Source organism: Hemicordylus capensis, chromosome 5 (assembly GCF_027244095.1).
Source record: "Hemicordylus capensis ecotype Gifberg chromosome 5, rHemCap1.1.pri, whole genome shotgun sequence".
Lineage (NCBI taxonomy): Eukaryota > Metazoa > Chordata > Lepidosauria > Squamata > Cordylidae > Hemicordylus > Hemicordylus capensis.
This window is the reverse complement of record NC_069661.1, coordinates 146,118,511-146,143,785: the sequence shown is the minus strand read 5'-3', so window position 1 is coordinate 146,143,785 and position 25,275 is coordinate 146,118,511. Positions and strand designations below refer to the sequence as shown.

At 43.3% G+C, this 25,275-nt stretch overlaps 1 protein-coding gene across 8 annotated transcripts in view; it reads right to left on the bottom strand.

Moving 5' to 3' along the window:
- The window catches only part of CACNA2D1 (calcium voltage-gated channel auxiliary subunit alpha2delta 1), a 642,096-nt gene that overhangs the window by 35,601 nt on the left and 581,220 nt on the right, over positions 1 to 25,275 (bottom strand). For 7 of the 8 annotated variants that reach the window (XM_053252724.1, XM_053252726.1, XM_053252728.1 and 4 more), the window contains 6 exons: positions 21,531 to 21,628; positions 15,190 to 15,271; positions 14,884 to 14,946; positions 10,609 to 10,712; positions 2,334 to 2,411; positions 77 to 150 (listed from right to left, as the gene is read on the bottom strand). In XM_053252724.1, coding sequence (XP_053108699.1) covers positions 77 to 150; positions 2,334 to 2,411; positions 10,609 to 10,712; positions 14,884 to 14,946; positions 15,190 to 15,271; positions 21,531 to 21,628 — 499 coding nt within the window. Of the gene's footprint in view, positions 1 to 76; positions 151 to 2,333; positions 2,412 to 10,608; positions 10,713 to 14,883; positions 14,947 to 15,189; positions 15,272 to 21,530; positions 21,629 to 25,080; positions 25,195 to 25,275 lie in introns of those variants that run through there. The other variant, XM_053252730.1, reaches the window with a different exon arrangement.

Below are 25,275 nucleotides of genomic sequence, written 5' to 3'. Positions count from 1 at the left end.
GTGAAAACTTAAACATAACTTTTAAGGAGTTTAAACAAACATTAATACTGATAGTGAAAAGGAGATAGTTCCTCACCTGGCTCTTGATCTTTGATGAAGATTTGGTGAAATTTTCCATCCAGCTGGATACATTGATTTTTACTCCAACAACTAACACGAAATACATGAAACAAAAGGAAAGGAAAGGAAACAGTAAAGTGCATTTAGGGTGCATTTCCTAATATTTCCTAACAGAGAATGTGGTTTGGGCTTATTTATTGGCCTCCAAAATGTCCCCCACCCCAGACTAACATCATCACTGTCTTTCCAATACTAACATCAATACTGGGGAAGCGGGGGGTGCTAGGCAGGGCAGGTGATGGGTAGAGCCACAGGGAGTGAGAGGTGAGTCAATTGTGGACAATGCAGGAGGCAAAGCCGGGTAGTGGGCAGCTGAGTAGCTGGAGCCAGGACTAGGCAGATGCCTTAGCAATAACTGGCAATGTGTAGGTTTGTCGATAATGAGTGGGATCAAAATATAAACACAGACACACACACAAAACGCAACTGCTCATCAGGAGAGATACAGGGAAATATGGAAAACATCAGTTGCTTTATAGTGCTTAAAGGGACTAGAGCAGTGTGTAGATTTGTATTTAAAATGGCAGGATCAAAACACAAACACATATACACACAGGAAAAGAACTGCACTAGCCACAAGTTAGGGGCATGCGAGCTGGTTCAAGTCAAATTGGGTTTGACCGGCCCGGGTTTGAACTGGACCCCCCCCCCAAGGGTGTGCTGGTCTGAGTTCGAACTGGACTGGCCCCAGTTTGGAATTGTTTAGTGGTATACTGGTAAAGTGGAATCCAGTGAGGATTCCCCTTTACCATTAAAGTGGCAGGGGGGCTTTCCTAGGCTGAGAGGGGGTGGGAGGGGAGTCAATATTACTTACAAACAGTGGCAGAGGCAACCATGGGGTGCATTGTTGTCTCACCTGCCCCGCCCAGTGTAGCCCAGGCATGTGTGCAGAGGCCCAAACCAGGCCGAAGAAGGCCCAAACCAGGCTGCTGCCAGCCTGGGCTACTCTGAGGGAGGCCAGCAGGGGTTGGAGGGAGCCATGCCCCCCCATGGCTGCAGGTGGCACTATTTTTTAAGTACTAGTGACTCCCCTCCCACCCCCTCTAGTCCTAGGGAAGCCTCCCTGCCCCTAAACTGGTGAAGAGGAATCCTCACCGGATTCTCCTTTACAAGTAGACCCGTGAACCAGTTTGAACTGGTCTGGCACTCAAACCAGAACCAGGCCAGGCCGGTTCGAATTTGAACTGAACCAGTAAATCCAGTTCCATGCACACCCCTACCACAAGTAAAGCACAGACCAGCTACAAAAGGCTGCTTCCGTGAAGACTAAATGCATTCTGAAGCCACCAGGGCAGCTTTGTCTGCCTGATTATTTAAAAAATGAACAACAACAACAACAATAATAATGAAGGAGGAGGAAGAGGAGGAAGAACCCTGAGATAGAGTGGTACAGTGGCTAGTGTGCTGGACTAGACTGGGGAAATACAAGTTCAAATCCCCATTCAGCCATGAAATTCACTGGGTGACTCTGGGGCACTCACTTATCTCTCAGCATAACCTTCCTCATAGGGCTGTTGGGAGGATAAATGTAACCATGTGCACCACTCTGGGCTTCTTTGGGAAAGCAGAGGCTATTTGTATAAAAGTAATAAATCTATGCAAGCCGCAAGTAAAGTTGAGACCAGCTACAAAAGTGAAGTATAAAAGCATTCTGAAATTACAATCGCAGCTCTGCCTGCCTATTTTAAAAATGCATACATAAATAATAGAAAAACCACAGGTTTTTAAAATTATGCTTGCTGCAGCTGTGGACCATCTCCTGTAACTTAGAGAATACCATGGGAAGCAAAGATGCATGGGGACAACCTCTCCCTACTCCATGCCTACTGAACAGCTGGGTGCCACTGCCTGCCTGCCTTGAGTGCCCACCACTTAGCCAGGGTGTCCATCCTAGTAAGAAACAAATGGTTTTTTAAAATAAAAAAATAATAATAATAAAGATCACTTCCTTAATCCTTGCCCAATGAATCATAACCCCTAGTAGAGATATTAATGCTACAGATACTGGCCACAATCCAGTACAGACTTTTAATCACATGGCTTTTTAAATAATAATAATAATAATAATAATAATAATAATAATAATAATAATAAATATCAGTTTATGATACTTGGATTCTCTGTTAATGCTCGAAGAAAGTTAGGTAACACATGTTTGTTTGAATGCATTTTACTATGGTCAATAGTAGAATGTCAGTACCATTCCTACCTACCTGCAGGCTTCAGAAGTTTTCCATTGATGGTTATTTTCACAGCCTTGCTTACCATAATGCCATCTTCATCGCTACTTCCTGAGATTTAGAAGAAGAAATACGGGGTCAGATCAGACATCAAAAAGAGCTTTGGTAAAATGTAAGTAATGTTTATTAAATAAAACCAAGAACGATGGTGTAGATCTATCTCATCTTGTTTCTCTTAACTATGGATTGTTCATGGTCTGCCCCCATCTTAGCCTCCAATGAGGGGCCCGTAGGCAATCCCAAGCTGCCCTGCTCCTGGCAAGCTCTTGCCCCATCACACGCTTCTCAGCCATTGGTCGTGAGTGCAAAGGAGGTGGGCTCGCCTGGAAAAAGCTCCCTCAGCTCTTTCTGTCCACTTTTGGAGTTAACCATTAACCATTTCCTACCCACTCCTACACTATCAGAAATCAACACTAATGCCTACTTGGGAAGCTGAGAAACACTGAAAGGCTCCAGGAGGGCTCCAGGTAATGGAAGGACAAAATTAACTATGAATCAGTGATCTTGGTTTAAATGGCAGGAAGGGGCAGGCAAAAGAAAGCACTGTTAGAAGGCTGAATAAAGGCAAAAGAGAGCCAGAGTGGTGTAGTGGTTAGAGTGCTGGACTAGGACCGGGGAGACCTGAGTTCAAATCCCCATTCAGCCATGATACTAGCTGGGTGACTCTGGGCCAGTCACTTCTCTCTCAGCTTAGCCTACTTCACAGGGTTGTTGTGAAAGAGAAACTTAAGTATGTAGTACACCGCTCTGGGCTCCTTTGAGGAACAGCGGGATATAAATGTAATAATAATAATAGTAATAGTAATAATAATAATAATAAATTATTAATAATAATGGCAAGGAGACAACAAGGGATGCAAAAAGAGAGTTTGAGGAGCATATAGCTAGAAGTGTCAAGGGGAATAACAAAAACTTCTTTAAATATATTAGAAGTAGAAATCCTGCCAGGGAGGTGGTTGGACCCTTAGATGATGAGGGTGTGAAAGGGATTATTAAGGAGAATAAGGATATTGCAGAGAAGCTGAATGAGTTCTTTGCATCTGTCTTCACAGCAGAGGATACTGACCATATACCCTCGCCAGAATTGAGCTTTTCAGGTTTAGCGGCTGAGGAACTGGGCCAATTTGAGGTGACAAGGAAGATGTTCTAAACTGTTTTGAAAAACTAAAAATTAACAAATCACCAGGGCCAGATGGCATCCACCTAAAAGTTCTGCAGGAACTCAAATGTGAGATTGCCGATCTCCTAGCAAAAATATATAACTTGTCCCTACAATCAGGCTCTGTACCAGGGGACTAGAAAGAAGCCAATGTGACTCCGATTTTCAAAAAGGGATCCGAGGGTGGGGGGGTCTGGAAAATTACAGGCCGGTCAGCTTAACTTCAGTGCCGGGTAAATTGATGGAAAACATACTTAAGGACAAAATTGTTAAGCATATAGAAGAAAAGGCCTTGTTGAAGGAAAACCAGCATGGCTTCTGCAAGGGTAAGTCTTGCTTCATTAAACTCTTGGAGTTCTTTGAGAGTGTCAACAGGCATGTGGATAAAGGTGACATAATGTACTTGGACTTCCAAAAAACTTTTGATAAAGTTTCCCACCAAAGGCTTCTGAGTAAACTTAGCAGTCATGGAATAAAGGGACAGGTTCATGTGTGGATCAGTAACTGGTTGAAGGACAGAAAACAGAGAATAGGAATAAATGGACAGTTTTCACAATGGAGGTAGGTAGGAAATGGGGTCTCCCAGGGATAGGTACTGGGACCAGTGCTATTTAACTTGTTCATAAATGATCTAGAAGTTGGGGTGACCAGCTAAGTGGCCAAATTTGCAGATGACACTTAACTATTTGATGTAGTGAAATCCACAATGGATTGTGAGGAACTCCAAAAAGATCTCTCCGAACTGGGGGACTGGGCGACAAAATGGCAAATGCAGTTCAATGTAAGCAAGTGTAAAGTGATGCACATTGGGGCAAAAAACCCAACTTCACATATATGCTGATGAGATCTGAGCTGTCAGTGACTGACCAGGAGAGAGAGATTTTGGGGCTGTGGTGGACAGCTGATAGAAAGTGTCATCTCAGTGTGCGGCAGCTGAGAAAAAGGCTAATTCCATGCTGGGAATCATTAGGAAGGGGACTGAAAATAAAAATGCTAATATTATAATGCCATTATTCAAATCTATGGTGTGGCCACATCTGGAGTACTGCATACAGCTTTGGTCACCCTATCTTAAGAAGGATATTGTAGAACTGGAAAAGGTGCAGAAGAGGGCAACCAGAATGATCAGGGGCCTGGAGTAGCAATAGCAATAGCAATAGCACTTACATTTATATACCGCTCTATAGCTGGAGCTCTCTAAGCGGTTTACAATGATTTTTAGCATATTGCCCCCAACATTCTGGGTACTCATTTTACCGACCTCGGAAGGATGGAAGGCTGAGTCAACCTTGAGCCCCTGGTCAGGATCGAACTTGTAACCTTCTGGTTACAGGGCGGCAGTTTTACCACTGTGCCACCAGGGGCTCATAAGGAAGGAGTACCTTCCTTATGAGGCTAGGCTATAGCATCTGGGGCTCTTTACCTTGGAAAAGAGGTGACTCTTTACCTTGGAAAAGAGGTGACTAAGGGGAGACATGTTCAAAGTGTATAAAATTATGCATGGATGTGGAGAGGGTGGACAGAGGGAAATTTTTCTCCCTCTCTCACAACAGTAGAACCAGGGGTCAGCCGATTATACAGAAGGTTGGGGAATTTAGGACCGACAAGAGGAAGAACTTTTTCACACAGTGCATTATTGATCTATGGAATTGTTTGCCATGCGATATGGTGGTGGCCACCAGTTTGGATGGCTTTAAAATGGGCTTAGACAGATTCACCGTGGACAGGTCTATCAATGGCTACTAGTCTGGTGGCTGTGGGCCATCTCCAGCCTCAGGCACGATGCCTCTCAATACCACTTGCAGGGGAGCAACAGCAGGATAGAGGGCATGCACATACCTATTGCCTGTGGGCTCCCCAGAGGCATCTGGTGGACAGGATTGAAACAGGATGCTGGAATAGATGAGCCTTGTGCCTGATCCAGCAGGGCTGTTCTTATGTTTAACCTGGCAGTAATTGCACACCTGAACAAAGCAGAGATGGACTGACAGGAAGGGAAATTGGGGGCGGTGTGTGTGTGTGGAGAGGGGAACTTAGGAAAATTTTCTGTGGGTTCAGCATTACCACGAAGAGAGAGACAGAGTATTTTATGGAAACATTATTTTGGAGAGCTAGTGATTTGTGGGGAATGGAAAAAGGAGGCATAATTTGGAGAGGAGACCTACATGGTGGGACATTAACACGAAGAATGCTAATTCATGAATAGTCATTCTTTGTGTTCTTTGGAGCTCCTTTTGTAAGGGGAAAAGTGAAGCACCTACAGGACTAGCCAACATATGCAAAAATGAGATTTTCAGCTCTGTTCTTGTTTGAAAAGAATAGAATAAAGGACAAAATTGGGAGAATGATATATAAATATTTATATAGTAGTAGTAGAAGAAATGAATTTCAACACAGCCTGTAATGTGCCAGTGGGCTACTGCTGGACTCCAGCTCTGGCAGGGATGAGAGAAGTAGGAGGGCTGAGAAGTATTTAATGCTCTCTGCTAACAGCTTCTAGATTTAAAAGGAAAGGTGAATCCTGGCAGCAACTTTGTTTCTAGGGAAAGATCGGAGAGATGACCTAAGAAGATGCTAGAGGAGGTTTTGAGCATCAGTGAGAGACTTTTGCAGCCTAGAGTGGCCAGGTGCGGAGCCTGACCGCCGGCGGCACATGTGCGGAGGTGGCCCCACTGACCCCGCCCCCACATCTGATGTCAGGCATGGGGGCTAGCCACGCCCCCACGTCTGACGTCAGACGGGTGTTTGGTCTGGCTCCCGAACGGAGCCTTGAGGCTCCATTCAGGAGTTGGAGTTCAACTCCCGAAGGGGCCAAGCTAAACTAAGGCTGGCACTGCTTTTGCAGCGCAGCCAGGAGCAGCTCTTTCCCGCAGGGAAGAGCCACTCCTGGCTGTACTGCAAATGCAGCACCAGCATTTTAACTCCTGAAGGGGCCGTGCAGCCCCTTCAGGAGCTACTTAGGCTAGAGCCGCTCCTGGCATTACACTCTCTTGCTCTGTACTGTAACAAGGAAGCTTTAGAGATCAGTTATGATAAGACCAAGATCTTTACCTTTGCTAAGGAACCCAAGGGTTTCTGAATGGTCATGAAATCAAGTAAGTTAAAAAACTTAAAACATCTGGGCATTATTTTCTGGTAGCCGGAGTGCTCACTCGGATTACATTTCGCAAAACACCCAGAAATCAGTGTCCACCATTCAATGTTTCTAATTATTCCAGAAGTGCCTTATTTATCCCAGTGGCAATAAAGCTATTTTTAGCTAAAGCGTGTGCACAGTTCCTGTATGGTGCACAAGTTGGGCCGTATGGCAATTTTAACCCATTGGAGGCTGTGCAATCCAAATATCTAAGAAATATTTTCCAAGTAGCTAGTTATGTTCCCAATGGGTTTCTCTGCTGGGAAGCTCGTGTGACCAAGGAGGGGACGGAGTTATGGTCATCTATCTTCACTTACTGGCTACGACTGCTCTTTTGAACTAGTCCCCCTGACGTTAGTTGACAACTTTAATTCGAAATGGAAAAAATCCCCCACATCAGAAAATCCCTCCATTATTACGATATCTCTCAGGAAGCCCTTATGATTATGTGTTTCCAAGAGGCCAAGACAGCACTTAAACAAAGGGTGATGGATATAGAATGGCAATTAGACCAATATTGCCTTCCAAGAGATGTATTATAAGTAACCAACCCTCTATTTTAAGGCCTCCAAGATATTTAAATCAAATATCGTGTCTAAATTTAGAAGAGCTTTGACTCTAGCATTTTAATGTGCTTCCTACAGCCATATGAGAAGGAAAATTCAAGAAAGGCCCATATGTAGCCCAGCTTTGTCCTTGTGGTGCAGGAGCCATTGAATCAACAGCTCATGTCCTTCTATACTGCCTCTTTTATAAGGATATTCACTGTCATTTTATTACCCCCTTTTTAGTCAAATTTCCAAGCCACTGGTTAAATGGTCTTAGGTTACTGGCCAGCAGTTTACTGTTTCGCTATCTTATTGTTTAATTTTGCTTCGTTAATTGTTTACTATGTTCATTTTGTTTTGCTGGTCATTGACCATAATAAAGATTTATCTCTCTCTAACAAAATTAGATGTGAATGATTCATTAATGTCGGTGGGAATTAGCCCTTTTAATAGGAAGTTTATGCTTTGTATTAGGTAAATCAATTAGGGTATTGCTCCCACCACACCGCTTCTGGGGGCTTCCGGCAGCTGAGCCGCCCCGCGCCCACCCTGCCAAAGCTCCGCTTTTTATTTTAAAAAGTCTTACCATGGCCGAGGGGTAGCTGTGTGTGTGTGTGTGTGTGTGTTGGGTAGCTGCAGTTGTGATCGTTGCAAGCCCGTGACATCATAGGCTTGCAACAATCTCTAAACACCTCGTAGTTGCTTAAAGACGCTGGCCCGAAGGGATGGGGCCAGTATCTCTCCTGCTCCTACCACACCGCTGCCGGGGTTGTGTGTGTGTGTGTGTGTGTGTGTGTGTGAACTGAAAAGTACTCCTCCACCACTCCCCGCAGCCACATCTCGGCTACAGTAAGACTTTATAAATGCAGCAGAGCTTTGGTGGGGTGAGCCCCCCAAAGAAAGTGGATCTCGCATGTGGGCCTCACGGGGGGGGCTCACAGCTGGGCAGTCTAGGCGCCCAAATTACCTTAGTGTGCCCTTGGGTGCAGACACAAGGAAACAGATACACTGGGAATCTGTTGCCCATGTTATCAAAATCTTGGCTTAATTATCTTTCAGAAGCATTGCAAACTAGGGATTACTAAATCCTCCACATTTTGATTCCCTCCACCCCCAAATATTGAGGTTCTGAATCTCTTGCTCTTGTTTGTAGAGGGACTGATGCATCATCAATGTTTCATTTCCAGACTGTTTAGAGACAATAGCATATGTATAGTTTGCTAGTTTTCCATTCAAGCCTTTTTTATTTCCCTATATCCAGGTTGCCAATGCATACAATTGTGTATATGCATGTATTAAAACACCATGTAAAAAGCAATTTTCATGTGATCACATAATTGCATCATTATCACTTTTTGCACTGTAATTTAATAAATGCATATGTTTACAGTGAGGAAATTATCAGTTTAGGAAGAATTAATACATAGGTCTACCTGCAATACAGACATGAATATAAATCCTGCTCAGGATTATACCTTTGAATGAAAATAATTAAGCAGGAAGTTTCATTATAGCACTTGCAGCTTCCCATAAATCCTTTGGCAAGAATTCCTAACCAAAGGCTATTTATGGAACTTGTACAACTTTCAGGAAACAGACATGTAGGATTACTTTATGGGATCTTCCCTATAGGCATATCTAGTCTCTAACAGATTTCTAGGAAATTCCATAGTGGTAGAAGACATATCTTGTTGCTGCTAACAAGTGTTCCTGCCCAACGCTTTAGTTTTGTTAGTGCAGCAGGCACATGTTAACTGCTAATGATCAATCTCTTGAAGATTACCCTGAAATTTCTAGTCACCATCTCAAATTCGCCTGTTGATTTTGATGAAAAAATAAATAATATTTGTGTTGTGTTGACAGGTCTGCTCCGAAGTATGGTGGTAATCACCCTTCATCACTATGCTTTGTATTACTTGGGGGAAATTAGATTCAAATGGTTACAGACCAGCCTACAGCTATGTTAATCTTAAAATAGCTGGGAATGTTGATCTCTGCATGGGTGGCTTAGAAAAGACAAAAGAGCATGGACACATGCCTTGAAAACAAGGAGTTGCTTTATTGAGGGGTAATGGGGGAACAGAAAGTGAAAAGAGGGCTGTTAAATGAAAGATTAGTGCCTAGCAAACTCACTAACGGTGGTCTTCCTGTAAGAAGATAGGTAGCTCCTAAAGCACAGTGACCATATCATAGCACTAGGAAGGGGGACAGAGATTTGGGAGTGAAAGAATAACAAGTGGAAGCAAAGATGTTTCTTATATCTACTTGATCTAGCTGAAGTCCTTTTCTCCAGTTGGCTCAAGTATTTGGCAAGGAGAGTATGAAATAGACATGCCGGGGCATAGTATGGGTGCAAGAGTGCAAGATCGATTCCCCTTGGCAGGAGGTAGTTACAGTCGAAAAGTAGCCAGAGGAATTGATTTTAGTCCTTTGGTGGTCCATTGATGGAGTTTGAGAAGAAGAAAAAACAGTGTCTTGGAATGCTTGCTCCATACGAGGTATGGATTTTTAGTATTTATTAGACTGGGTATTGCCTCCTGTGTACTTCATAAGCAAAATGATGGCTTTGTAGGTGATTGCTGAAGGTAGCAATCCAAATAGAAATGGGTGGGGGGAGGAATTTCACTCTCTGCATTACTCACCAAATCTTGTTAAAACGGAAAAGGGGGAATGAAAAGATTTAAACAATTTATCTGCATTACTCTTATCAGCGGAGGCCCATAGTGAGGGAAGGATACCGGCATTCCTTTGCCTTTTGTTTCTTTTGTACTTCTGATTTAGGTCTGCCCTGAATCTCTGTATATGTGCAGATGCAATCACAGAGGCATTTGCAGTCTGCCGTGACCTAGGAGCACCATGGGAAATGTCTCATCATAATGTTTTGTTTTGTTTTAAAATTGTGAGCCCATAGGGGACAGGAAACCATCCTATCTATCTGTCTGTCTATCTATCTATTTTCTGTGTAAACTGCTTTAAGAACTTTTGTTGGAAAGCAGTATATAGATGTATATGTATGAATAGAAAAAGAATCATCTGTAATTCTGGAATGCAGCCAGCTAAAGCTTATCTTCCAAGCAGGCTAAGATAATGGCTATTTTTCTATTTGGTAGGGTGTACTGAGACACACAAAAATGGCATTGTGAGCAGCCAGGTAACAGTTGTGAAGAACAATTTGCACTGTTGTTTTGCAGGAGCTTTAAATTAAGTCCTGAAGCTTCTGCAAGGGCAAATTTCTTAGATATTTTCCCTACCACCAGACTTCCTAAAAGAACTGAACCTAGATAGTGTTTACAAGTGTTTTAAAATGACCCAACATTTTACCAAAGAACCAGATATTTTTGTCAATTTACTCCTGAACACATTCATAGACCTTAAATAGATCATATGTGGGACACAAGGACTTACTGTTGAAGAATGGAGCTGTGAAGATATAGTTTTCATTATCTAAGCTCCGTTTGTAGAAACTGTCTTCATAGGTTTCAGGATTTTCTGTCCAATACTCGCCTGCACTGAACATGAGAAATGAATGTTGGTTTTTCACCTTCATCGACACAAAATTTTAAAAAGAAATATCTATTATGGCTGAGAATCTTAAAATGATATCAACAGTTACAATGCATCATGTGTTTACACTGTAGAATTGGACTTGTTCAGACAATACTTGATTGCTGCAGTTCTACCTGAAATACAATCAAGAGCTCATATCCCATTCTATCCACTACCACAACTACAACCCTGGGTAGAGGGCAATAGGGATGTGCAGAATGTTCTGAGCTCGGAACATTCTGACTCAAAATGGGCTGTTTCAAGTTTTCCAAGCTCAAAACAGAATGTCCTTCAAATGACCTGTTTCAAGCTCGGAATGAACCGACCCTGTTCCACGTGTTCTGAGTGGCCCCAGGGTGGGTGGCGAGGGGCAGCAGGAGGTACCTTTATCAATCATTACCTGGTTACTCTTCACACCTGCCAGGTCCTGTGAGCAGTACCACTTGCACATGCGAGCCCCGACAAGCAGCAGCCGGGCCCAACATCTCGCACTGAGGTTTCCCCATCTGTGGTGCTCTTCTGGCCTCTGCGCATACGTGGCAGCCATAGAAGCCAGAAGAAGAGTGCCATAGACGGGGCAGCCTGGGCGTGAGATGCTAAGAGGGCCACTGCTTGAGTGGGGCTAACATGTATGAGTGTTACTGCTCACAGGAACTGGCAGGCGGTCCTGACGTAATGATTTTTTTTAAGGTAGCTCCCATCACCACCACCCCTGCTCAGAATACTCAAACCCCGAGATTGACCGGTTGTTCCACAGAATGTTTGGAGCTTGACGGAATGGTTCCCAGATCGGCGGTTTTTCAACGGCTCAACTGGTTGTTCTGAAGGAACATTTCAGGGATTTATGTTCTGTTCTGAGCTCGAAACTGTGACAATTCTGTGAACATCCCTAGAGGAAAACAACAAAACTGAGAGAGTTAGGTTTATTTCAATGTGCAGTCTCCCTGACAATGTGACAAAATTTGAACACAGTCCTTACATTCTGATATGTTGTGAAAGCTGTATGAAACTAGTCTGCGTAACTTGAGCAGTAATAATCTTTGATCGAAAGAAACATTATGTCCAAGAGGGATTATTGTTCTTCAGTAGCAGACTTCCTGCTCACATGCTATATGGCAAACCAATTTGGAAATTGAGAGTACTTTCAAAAGCAGTTTGTACCACTATATTGGGTTACGTTCTTCAAAACATGGACAAGCTGATTGGAATGGTGTGGCCCACCACCTATCCTATTGACCCTTGCCCAACATGGCTTATACTATCTGGCAGGGCAGTTGTTGTAGAAGGCCTGGTAGAGATCATAAATGCGTCTCTGAGGGAAGGTAGGATGCCTCCTAGTCTTAAGGAGGCAATTATTAGACCGCTTCTGAAGAAGCCTACCTTGGATCCCTCCGAGCTGAGTAACTACAGGCCAGTCTCCAACCTTCCTTGGCTGGGAGAGGTAATTGAGAGGATGGTGGCCTTCCAGCTCCAGACAGTCTTGGAGGAAACTGATTATCTAGACCCATTTCAAACTGGCTTATGGGCTGGCTATGGGGTGGAAACTGCCTTGGTCGGCCTGATGGATGATCTTCAATTGGGAATGGACAGAGGAAGTGTGACTCTGTTGGTCCTTTTGGACCTCTCGGCAGCTTTTGATACTATCGACCATAGTATCCTTCTGGAGCATCTGAGGGGGTTGGAAGTGAGAGGCACTGCTCTGCGGTGGTTCTGCTCCTACCTCTCGGGCAGGTTCCAGATGATGTCCCTTGGAGACTGTTGTTCTTCAAAATCTGAACTTTTGTATGGTGTCCCTCAGAGCTCCGTATTATCTCTGATGTTGTTTATAACATCTACATGAAACTGCTGGGAGAGATCATCAGGATATTTGGTGCAGGGTGTTATCAGTATGCTGATTACACCCAAATCTATTTCTCCATGTCAGCATCATCAGGAGAGGGCATAACCTCCTTAAATGCCTGCCTGGAATCGGTAATGGGCTGGATGAGGGATAACAAACTGAGACTGAATCCAGATAAAACAGAGGTACTCATTGTGCCGGGTTGGAACTTGGGAGACGACTTTGATCTGCCTGTTCTGGATGAGGTCACACTTCCCCAGAAGGAACAGGTATGCAGTCTGGGGGTGCTTCTGAATCCAAGTCTCTCGCTGGTGTCCCAGGATTAGGCAGTGGCCAGAGGTGCCTTCTATCGGCTTCGGCTTATATGCCAGCTGCATCCATTTCTTGAGACAGATGACCTCAAAACTGTGGTACATCTGCTGCTAACCTCCAGACTGGATTACTGTAATGCGCTCTGTGTGGGGCTGACCTTGTATGTAGTCCAGAAACTACAGTTGGTTCAGAATGAAGCAGCCAGGCTGGTCTCTGGGTCATCTAGGAGAGACCATATTACTCCTGTATTGAAGGAGTTACACTGGCTGCCGATATATTTCCGAGCAAAATACAAGGTGTTAGTTATAAACTATGAAGCCCTAAACAGCTTGGGTCCTGGGTATTTAAGAGAACGTCTTCTTCGTTATGAACCCCACCTCCCACTGAGATCATCAGGAGAGGTCCGTCTGCATTTGCCACCAGCTCATCTGGTTGCTACTCAGGGACAGGCCTTCTCCGTTGCTGTCCCGAGGCTTTGGAATCCGCTCCCTAGTGAAATAAAAGCCTGCCCATCTTTGACAGTTTTTAAAAAGTCTTTAAAGACGCATCTGTTCACCCAGGCTTTTAACTGATACCGTTTTGATTGGTTTTAATGTTGTTTTAGAATATTGTTTTAAAAATTTAAAGTTGTTGTGTTTTAAATTTCTTGTTTTTGTTTTTTATTAATGTTTTACTTTTGTTTTTATCTTGTTGTAAACCGCCCAGAGATGTAAGTTTTGGGCGGTATAAAAATATGTAAAACAAACAAACAAACAAACAAACAAACAAACAAATAGGTTTGGCCTCATTTTCTAGGGTTTTAAAAACTTTTTTTATTGTTTTAATAATGGTTTTATGTTGTCTTTACAGTTTTCAATTTTAACAGTTAATTGATTTTAGTGTTGTTTTAATGTAAATTGCCCTGAGCCATTTTTGGAAGGGCAGTATAGAAATCAAATAAATAAATAAATGAGCACTTTTTATTGTGGGTACATTTTTTGCCCAAATAAAGAGGAGTTGTTATAAATTTTCTTTCCACATTTATTCTTATACATGAGCTGCATTTTACAATGTGAAAAATAAAGTTTGTTCCACCAGAACATGCCAGAAATTTCATTTATATAAGAAACAAATCAAGTGCCCTTTATGAATTCTGGTCTGCCTGGCCTGGTTCGAACCAGACCTGAACTGGACCGGGCCAATTTGAGTTTGCCCCCCATCGCACACACACACTCCGTTTGGTTTTGGGGGGGTTGTCAAACTTTCCCCCCCAAATTAAACATTTAGACTTACCCCCTCCAGGGGCTTCTCCATGCTGGCGGGGGATCTAGTCACACAGGGTCCCACTGCACATGTGCGGCAGCCTCCAAAATGGCTGCCACACTGGGGAATAGGCCTGGAAAGGGCCTGAACTGAGCGATTTTTTAATTAAAAAGAAGGCTGGTGGGGGGAGGGGAAACCTCCATGGACCCCCCACCTCAGAGAAGCCCCCCAGAGGGGCTAAGTTAAAACAAATAAAAATGGGTTGATGTACCCCCAAACCGGAGGGGGGAGATGTTTGATCCAGGGTCAAGCCGAACCCGGGGTGGTTCGGCTCAACCCCTAACCGGTTCAATATTGAACCTGTTCTGATTTGAACCTGTTTGCACACTACTATCTCCCACCTCCCACTACATATTATATTTCTGGGTTTCTGTTCTGTATAAAGCCTATCATTTTAATAGTGTATTATAAAGTAACAATTTCAATTGACCATTTTGAGAAATATGGCCACAATCTAACAGGTGTACTTACGCCACGCCAAGGAAGTCTGCTACTGAATGTTTTAATTTTTTTAATTGTTGTTTAACAGTTGATTTTATTTTGTTTCTGTTGTGTTTATTTTTGTTAACTTCCTATTGCCTTTGGAGTCAGGCAGTAAATAAATAAATAAATAAATAAATAAATAAATAAATCTTACATTATTTCATAAATACTGTATTTATAAATAAATTGACCCTTACCTTTTTGGATATACTCTAGTAATCCCACCATCGGTAGCTACAAATCGTGCTGTAATTCCCTCACTGTGGGGGGAAACAAACGTTTTGTATTCAAGTACATTGGAACAATTGCAACTTTCTCTATATTACAATACACAACAGGTTTTTTAAAAACTACACACTTGACAGTGTTTATTTTATGCTGATTATCAGAAACAGGTTTTGCTCTGATTAAATTGATGTTTCATATCAATTAAGGGGGGGGAACCATCCACAATGCATGAGGGAGGGAAACAAACAAACAAACAAACAAACAAGAATACTCACGGGTCCTGCTTACTCCAGTAATTCTGAACAAGTTCATTTGTGAATCCTGCATCCAGCAGAGCTCTCATGACCAAATCATTACCTACCAAAATAAAGAATTAAAAGTCAACTGTAAATGTTCCCAGTCCAAATTGTCTGAAAAGCACACACCACTGTCTCTGATCATTTAGTCATTTTTTGTTTTTCCTACACCTTTCCCAGCTCTATTATATTCTTTCTGACAGAGGACAATCCAAACTGTCAATAGTACTCCAAATGTGGCAACACTGCAGATTTGTTCAAAGGCATTGTGATACTTGGTGTTGATTCTCAATCCCTTTTCTAAGAAATCTTAAATGGAATTTGCCACCACATATTGGGTTGTTTCAGGGAACCACTGTGGAGTGGTTCCCTGATACATGCTTTCCCACCTCCTGTTTCAGCCTTCCTTCTACCACTTCTGTTGGTTAGCAACTCCCCTCCCCAGAAAGGCATAGAATGTGTGATTACAGCTGAGGGGAATTAGTGGAAATCAGAGAAAACACCCACCTTGCATGAATAGAAATGCCTTCTATTTGTGTAAGGAAATCTCTCGATCCAAACTACCAACTTAACATTTTGATTGCACTGAGAGACACAACGATAATCTGACTGAAGTGGCAATGTCTGCCTCTCCATCAACATCATTTTTTCTTCTCACCATGTCACATTCTTTAGGGATGTGCAATTCGATTCAACCTTGAATCAATTTGGGTTGAATAGGGGACAATCTGATGGGTTGAAGGGCCTGATTTGGGGTTGAATAGAATCCCACCCCACAATCAACCTGAATCAATTTTGGTGATTCAAGCACCATTTTGAGGCCTGTTTTGCTGGGGAAATGGGCATCAAAATGGTGCTTTTACCTGGCAAGAGCTGGTCTATCAATTGGGGTAGGCGGGTAGACCAGGCCTCTGCTCCAGACTTTAAACATCTGCCTGCTTCAGAGACTGGTCTACCCAATAGATGAGTCCTCCAAATCAAGCTGATGCACTGAGTCCAGAGTCAAGGGCTAGTCTACCCACCAACCCCAACCGGTAGACCAGCTCTCCCCAGAAAAATCATGCCATTTTGAGGCCCATTTTTTCCTGCAAAATGGGTCTTAAAATGGCACTCAAATCACCTGAATTGATTCGGGTGATTCGAGGGTGATTCCTCAAGATAGCTGGCCAAGCTGGCTGCTTTGATGAAGCAATTTGATGATTCTGCAATTCAATTTGAGCTCAAATTGAATAGCAGAATCTGATACACGCACACCTCTAACATCCTTCCTGAATGCATTCTAGCAAGGAGAATGGCACTGAAGGAGAGACAGGTATTGCATTTGCCGCTGCTGTCTGCTTCTACTAAAGAGCTTTTTATGCTTAAAAAGTTGATAAAACTTCTGCTGTTGCTCTCAGTAAGCTCCCCTACCTCCCTTCAAATTTCTACAGTTATTCTAGGGTGTCCTCTTTCCTGTTGAAATTGTCCCTTCCATTTCTTCTGTCGATGAAATGAGGATGGAATTTCAATGATTTCATTTCAATTTCAGCAGAAATGAGGAAGGCATTTCAATATAGCCCTAGATTTGCCCCATTTTACATTTGTTTACAATTCACTGGTCATTTTTGTTGCCCATTCTCCCAGTTTGGAGCCTTTGGAAGCTCTTTACAGTCTGCTTGGGTTTTAACCATCCTGAATAATTTGGTGTCATCTCCCAACTTGGTAACCTTGCTGCTTACCGCTGCCTGCAGATCATTTATGAACATATTAAATAGCACTGGCTCCAAACTCCAAAACAGAGCCATAGGGGACCCCACTGCTTACTGCTCTGCATTGCAAGAACTGCCAGTTCATTCCTATCCTCTGTTTCTTGTTATTTAATCAGTTAGCAATCCATAAGAAGACCTGTCATGTTATCCCATGACTATTAAGCTTATTCAGGAGGCTCTGGTAAGGAACTTTGTTAAACACTCTGTGTGTGTGTGTGTGTGTGTGTGTGTGTGTGTGTGTGTGTGTGTGTAAATGCACACACACAAACAATATACAAAGTCTCCTAAATCACCACTATCTATGTGCTTGTTTACACTCTCAAAAAACTTCAAAAGGTTGGTGGGACAGGACTTTCCTTTACAGAAGCCATGCTTAGGAAGGATTATATGTTTAATAATTTTGTTTTAACAACGTGTCCATCCAACAGATGTGTAAAATGAATTTCAGATGAGCAGATTATCATGTGATGGTCGCAACTAGAGATGTGCAATTAGATTTGTGCATAAATCAAATCGTTCCAAATCATGGCGATTCAAGTGATTTGACCTTGGATCAAATCGGCCCTAAAATGAAGGGCCTGATTAAAGGTTGAATTGAATTACTCCCAATTTGTCATGAAACTATTCGAGTGATTCAAGTTGCAGGCACCATTTTGTCTCCTTGTTTTCCCCTGCTGATTGATTTTCTGGCACAGGCTTCTGATTGGCTTGATATCTCCTTGCTTCTTGGTTGGTTTGTTGTCATTCAAATCAAGTGTTGGCATGGGCAACTGTGCCCCCATTGGCTGAGGGGAGGGAGCAGGGAAGCAGGGGCAAAGGAGGGATTTTCAAAATGTATTTAAGGGACTCTTGGAGGCAGAGACACAGAGAGCCATTTGTGCCTCAGAGGAGAGGGATCAGAGAGAGACTGCAGCAGCATTGAGAGGAGACTAGATTCTGGTGGTGGTAGAGATCTGGGCCTGCATGCCTGGCCAGTTGAGTGGAAAGAGACAGAGTGAGCCTGCTGGGCTTATCTGACTCTTTCTAATTTTTTTATCCTTTTAATTTGCAGTGCTGACAACTGCTTTTATTTTCTTCTTCTTTTTTAATAGCAGCCCGTGGCTTAAACTGGGTTCTGCTTGAAATTTATTTCATTGTGTGTGCGCCTCCCACCAACAGCTTGCAGCCAGTCCCATTTAATAAGTGGGGTGCTGTGATTTTCTTTCTATTTTTTAATAAATTGTGCCAGCAGCCTCCAGTGTCTTTAATAGGTGATGCCTCGAGTTTTATTCCTTGTGTGGTTTTTTCACATTGCTTGTAGCCATTCACATTGCTTGTAGCCATACCCCAGTGGTTTTAACAACTGGGGTGGTGGGCTTATTTTCTTTTAATATTGCAGCCCAGCCACCTTTGCTGCTGCTCTCTGTGTGCTGCCTGTCTGGTGGATTGATTTTTGTTTTTTGTAGGCTAGTGTGTACTGCCCAGCCTGCAAGCCTCCCTAAATTTCCTCTTTTGGAGATTTTTAATTTGATTGTTGGGAGGTTGGGTGCCCACCTGCTGGCACCCACCTCCCTTCAGCTGTTAAGTCCCCATGTCTGCTCCGCCCAGACTGCCTCTGAGAACAACAGCTGGCAGACTCCAGCTGAAGACACAGGGATGGAAGCCCCCAGCTGAAGATGCCGGAAGGTGAGAGACACCCTGCCTTGGTCAAGTTATTAGAACTTAGAATTCTATAAATAAGGCCTAGCTTGGGAAAGGGGTAATAGTTGGTAGTGGCAGGACTGTGGTACGGGAGGGGTGGGTTTGGGTTAGAGAGGCCACAGTAATCCCCTGCCCTTTGTCTTCCCTTATCTTAGACTAACTTGCCCCATCATTGCTTGGTCTCCTCAAAAAAGAGCCCCCCCCCAATAAAACCTGCTTCTTTATTTGGGGGGATTTTATTTTTCTAGCTTCTTTATGTGCACTATAGTGCTATAAACAGTTCTGTGTGTGGCACACAGAGCATAAATAGACTACCCTGACCACACACTCCCTTAATGTTGCTTCTTCTCCCCCCACCCCGCCCACGGCAATCAATGGGAGATGCTCACTGAGCCCTGCAGCAGTGTGGAGCAGAGTGTGCTGCAGTACCTTCAGGATTCAATGGCAGGCTGGGAAATGGAGCCGAGCCAGTTCTCCACAATACACCACAAAGCCTGGTCAGACTTGGCAACAGTTGGCAGGCTGTTCCTCTCGTGCCTACCAACCAACATCCAGAGCAAGAGGGTTTTCCCCATGTCCAGGTATGTGGTGACACTTCATCGCTCATGCTTGGATGCTGATAGGGTGGAGTGGCTGGTCTTCTTGAAGGCCAGCCTCCCCCTGCTGGACCATCCTGAGCTGGCTATGGAGGGTAAGGGACCCACGATCACCCCCTTGCACTGTAACACCCTGGCCCACCCCAAACCCAGGTTGCAGCTTGCCCCACCCTGGCCAATCCCAAACACAGATGTGTCACAGTCTGCCCATTACTGTTGCTTTCTCACACAGACATGCACACACGGCACCGCCATGGCTGATGATGAGATATGGACTGGTGCCGTGACCCATATGTCAGGCTGTCAGCCAGGGCTGGTGTTATGCAGACACAGGCAGGCAGGGATGTACGCTTATACTGGAGAAGAAGAGAAGAAAGGAGACTTCTCATGATAAAAGTCTAGAGGCTTTTTTCCTTCTCAGACCATTGATCTATCAGGCCATGACTGCTCTCCTCCTTTCTTTCTGTGGCAGGCAAGACGGAAATAAGGAAGGTTTGGTTTTGTGGTTTTCTCAGCACTGAGTAACTAAGTATAATATACTTGCTGTGCTCTTGCTTGCTGCTATCTGGTTTTGCTGGATCTCAGATTACAAATACAGAACTTGGGTACCTTCCTACCCTCCTTGAATTGTGGTTTGGTCTGTTTGTGAGATGGCGTTGTGACAAGAAATGGGTAGTGGCAGCTGTTAAGGATGTACCCGAAACATTTTGGAGTCCATTATGGAAGCCTCCAAAACGTTTCGGCCACGGGGGCAGTTTCAGCTTTCAGAGGTGCTCCCTTAAGGATGGGGGAGGGTGCACTTACCCCTCCCACCGCATTTCCCCCACTGGCGCTCCGTTGTATCAAAGCCCCTTTGGGCGGCAGTGTACCTTCCTGCCGCCCCATTGCCGTCCTCGGCTGGAAGTGGCCGGAAGCACCAGGCGCACATGCGCCTGTCATGTGCACACGCATGCATGGCAGACAGGTGCGCGTGCATGCAAAGAGCACACGTGTGCCTGGTACTTCTGGACGAGGACGACAACGGGGCGGCAGGGAGGTACGCTGCTGCCCCAAGGGGCTTTGATACAACGGAGCACCGGTGTGGAAAATGCGGCAGGAGGGGTAAGTGCACCCTCCCCCACCCTTAAGGGAGCACCCCCATCGCCTACGGAATGTGGAGGAGCAGTTCTGGGCATATCCCTAGCAGCTGTCTGTGTAATATTCCTTGGTGATTGTTGTGATGAGCTCCATGTCTGGCCTTGAGACTAACTTGTGCTTCACTCACTGCTCCAGTCTACTCTGCAATCTGCATTGCAAAGTGTACTAAGTCAAAATGTGGCTGAAGATGTTGTTCTAGTTGTGGCAGCTGTTGCAATGCTGAAGTCAGGAGTCATAGTTGTGTCTGAGAGAGCAACTTGTGCCAATGCAAGTTGTGCAGAGTAGATTCTGGCAGTGGCTGGCAGTGGATTTTGGATCAATGATTCTTTTTTGACCATTTTTGGACAGTGTATTTTGCAAAATGTGGTGTTCTGTGTTGGAAGGGATTGTGTTCTACAGTGTTTTTTAAGGCAGGTTTGCAAAACCTGTGCAATCTGATTTTTTCAACCACAGGGAACAATAGGGAACTTCAATTACCCCATTGTTCCCCATGGGTAAGTCCTACGGACACTAGAGTGGGTTGTGTGTTAAGGCATTATGGATGCTACCTACCACCCAACCCACAAAAGAAATGGGCAAGAGGTGGTTTCTAACACATTTTTAACCTTAAACAAACAAACAAACAAACAAAACCACCCATAGGATCCTTTTGCCCGCTTGCCCATTTCTTTTGTGGGTTGGGTGGCAGGTAGTACCCATCAAGTCCTACCAGTCAGCCCACCTTGATGTCCCTAGGACATACTCATGGGTAACAATTGGATGTTTCGAGTTCCCCAATGTTCCCTATGGTCAAATCAATTTTTCAAGCTGATTCATCAAAATGGCCAGCAGTGGCCAGCCGTTTCAACAAATCAATTCAAGTATTTGCAATTTGATTCAAACTCAAATAGAAAAGCAAAAACTGATTCATGGATATCTCTAGTCGCAACCATTATACAAAACGCACAATCATGTCAATTCATTGGCTCACTGAGGGGATTTGATGAAATTAAATAAGAAACTCAGAAATCTTTTACACAGACAACCCTGTAAACATAGCAGTTACCAGAATGTCAACAAACAAAATCACTATGCTGAAATGTGTTCATTTGAACTAATAGCTGCACTCATATTATCATTTTCTGCAAATACTATCATTTCAGGAGAAAGTAATACTTACATAAAGGACTTTGGGGTGTATTTCGATCAATAAATTCATTGAAATTTAGAAGAAATTCAGTATTGTTTTCTGTTATTTTTACAGAACTACAGTAGTCCCTGGGGGAAAAAGAACATAATTGCAAAAAAAAGATAAAAATTGATACATCAGGTAGAGCAGAACAAACCACCACACAAATTGCTCATATTCTTTTTGCATGGCAGCATGTGCATACCATATATCTGGCTAGTCAAAAAGTAGCAAAAATTTCTTATGCACTTGATAGCATTTCTCATTTAGTAAGTGTTGCTTAGACGTACTTTACCAAAAGTGCACACCATGTAATTTGTCTCTGACAATACAGAGGAATTAAATATACGATTAGGATGAACTGAGTGCTAAAACAAAGAAAAACAAAACTGAGAATTTCTACTGTGAATAACTATTATTGTCTTAAGATCTCAATTAGAAGAAAATACCTTCCTAGCTGCCATACTAAAATGTCAAAGGAAGGGCAGTACACATATTATTGTCACCACTTTCTGGGGCACCATTCAGGAAAGGCTGTGTGTGTATGTGTGTGTGTGTGTGTATGTGTGTAGTGATTAAGGCTGTTCTCACAAGTAGCCTAACCAAGGTTAGGGCAGCCCAACCTGGGTTAGGCTGCTCGTGTGGAGCGCCAGGATTGCTCCCGATCCTGGTGTTCCCACCAGCCTAACACTGTGTTTTTGCCCTGGTACTTAGCCAAGGTTAGGGGCACAAGCACCAGGATTGTGTGCTTGCTCGGGCTGCTTGCAGCTCGATTAGTCACAGAGATTGGTGCCTAGAATGCCCAACATATGGGGGAATTGCCCAATGCACCATGCTCGGCACGTGGTGCATTGTGGGATTCTGGGAGGCTGATATGCATTGTCCTTGTCTCTGGCAAGCCGCATGGCTCCCAGGAGTGCTGTTTGTGTGTGCAACTGAGCTACGTGGCCAGGTGGGCAAGGATATTGTCTGGCCGGGGGGAGGTAAGTTCAGAGTAGCCTTGCCTCTCTCCAATCCTCCCCACCTCCCAGTCATGTGAATAGTCTTATTGTGTGAAAGAGACTACATGTGAATATTCCTCAGGAACACCTTGGCAGTTCACTGACTTCACTGCATGATTATTGTTGTTTAAACAATTAAATGTGTCTGCTGGTGGTACAATCCTGTTACTACTTTTTTTTTTAAGGTGGCTGATCTCTGCTGACAACACAACCATAATTATTAAGTACAAAAACAAAATTGTAAGAAACAGTCTTATAAAAACTCTGTTAAATTCATTCCAATAGATCTTCTCAACAGTATTCTTTCTAAGAATCTTGTCACCCCAATAAAATCTCTTTGCTCTTCACCCACCTCACCCATGTGGAATTTGAAATGGCTCCCTTGTTTAAATAGCTCCACAATGCCCACCCTTCTGGCTGCTTACAGTGGCATGGATGAAATCACCTGATCCACTGGTGAGCCACTGAATGTAAATGGCTCTCTACGTTCTAGCAGCTTTCATGTGCAGCAATTAAAATACATTATATAGACACACAATCTAGAAAACAACACAGACTTGATTACTCAAGAAGTAAATCCTGATGCTGGCCCTTATCAAACACTAACACATATAAAATCAGTTCAGCTGGACCCAACACATTGTTAAACAATTTCCAAATGATTGCCATAACGTTTCTGTGCTCTAGCTCTTTGATATGTATACTTAAATATATGCTCAAGTATACAAGAGCTAAGCCATTAGTATTTTCTAGGGAGAAGCTCAATTATTTAATATGTTGCATCCAGTCAATACATTGCTTTGGGGACTGGTACTATGTTTTCACTGTCTGAGACCAGGAATTTCACATTTGAGTTCTTTAAGAACTCTTGGGTGGAAGGCATCTGGCCCTGGCAATTGGTTAATTTTTAATTTTTCAAGACAGTTTAGAAAATATTCTCTCGTCACCTTAAATTGGCCCAGTTCTTCAAGCCTCCAACCCAGATAAGCTCAGTTCAGGCATGAGGCTATGATCAGTATCCTCTATCGTGAAGACAGATGCAAAGAACTAATTCAGTTCCTTTGCAGTTTCCATATCTTCCATATGGAAGATATGGAAACTGCAAATCCTGATATCTTCCAGATAATAATCCTGTTCGTGCCCTCTAGGGATGTGCGGACCGTTTCAACGTCAAAATGCTTCAACTCGAAATGGGCCATTCTGAGTGCTTCGAGCTTGAAACAGAACACCCTTTAAATAAAGGGCCTTTTCCAAGCTTGGAGCAGAACAAACCATTTCAACTGAAATGTTTTGAGTGCTATTTTGGAGTCATGTTTTCCCCTTGCTGATTGGTTTTCTTGGCTTCCAATTGGCTTCCAATCTGCTTGCTTCTTGGTTGGCTTGTTATACAAAGCATGTGTTGTAATGGGCAAGTGTGTCCCCATTGGCTGGGAGTAGGGAAGAGGGAGGAGGGAAAATAAAAGGAGGAAATTTCAATATGTATTCAAATGGATTGGGAGGCAGAGACAGCCCTTAGTGTGTGTCTCTTGAAGAAGAGGAAACATCAGAACAGGAGAGGAGGAAGGTTGGTTTGATTTTGTGGTTATTTCTATGCTCTGAGTATATTATGCTGTGCTACTGTTGCTATAACTATCTGGTTTTTCTGGAACTTGTTGACAAAGGCAGAACTTGAGTGCTTGCCTTCCTTGAGTTGTGGTTTGTTTTGTTTGTTAGAGTTGTGGCAGCGCTCTGTGTGTGTGTGTGTGTGTGTGTGTGTGTGTGTGTTTGTGTAATATTTCTTGGTGATTGCTGTGATGAGCTCTATGTCTGGCCTTGAGACTAACTTGTGCTTCACTCACTCTTCTGGTCTGCTGTGGTGTGCAAGGTGGCACACTTAGTCAAAATGTTGCTGATGTTGCTCTAGTTGAGCTTACAGTTATGCTTATGGCTATTACCCTATGGAGGCTTTGGGGAAATGTTTAAAATGTGTTTTAAAATGCCCATTATGCCCTACCTGTTTGTTTGTTTGTTTGTTATATCTGGTAGGTTCTTTAGCTTTTTATAATTTTCAGTTTTTAGCTTTTAAAATAACCTTTAATTTGAACCTAATGATGATTATCGTTTTTGATCTGACAACCTTTTTGTTTAATTTAGTTAATTCTATTACTTTTATCGTATCTTGTATTTATCTTATTGTTGTGAGCTGCCCCGAGCAGTAGTGCACTGGAGGGGAGGGGTATAAATATTTTAAATAAAGAAAGAAATAATACCAACAAAACCCACTTTGATGTCCCATGGGGAACAACGGGGTGTTTAAGGTTTCCCCATTGTTCCTAAGGCCGAAACACTCAAAAAGTTTTGGGTTTGTTTCGTAGAAATCAGCCGGCTCACCTGTTGTTTTCGATGAAACATTCTGGCCATCTGCATTTCGTTTCAAGCTCAAAACAGAGTGCAAAACCCATTTTGTGCACATCCCTAATGCCCTCATTACCTATGGGTCCAGCCACCTCCCTGGCAGGTTTTCTGTTTGTGATATATTTAAAGAAGTTTTTGTTATTCACCTTGACACTTTTAGCGATATGTTCCTCAACCTCTCTTTTTGCATCCCTTATTGTCTCTTTGCATTTCTTTTGCCAAAATTTATGTTCCTTTCTCTTCATTTGGATAGATGTTTTCTATTGAGAATAAAGGGACCAGCACATGATGTGTGATTGTGCAAGGGTAAGCAGTACTGGTATTGTCCTCTTATACAGGTG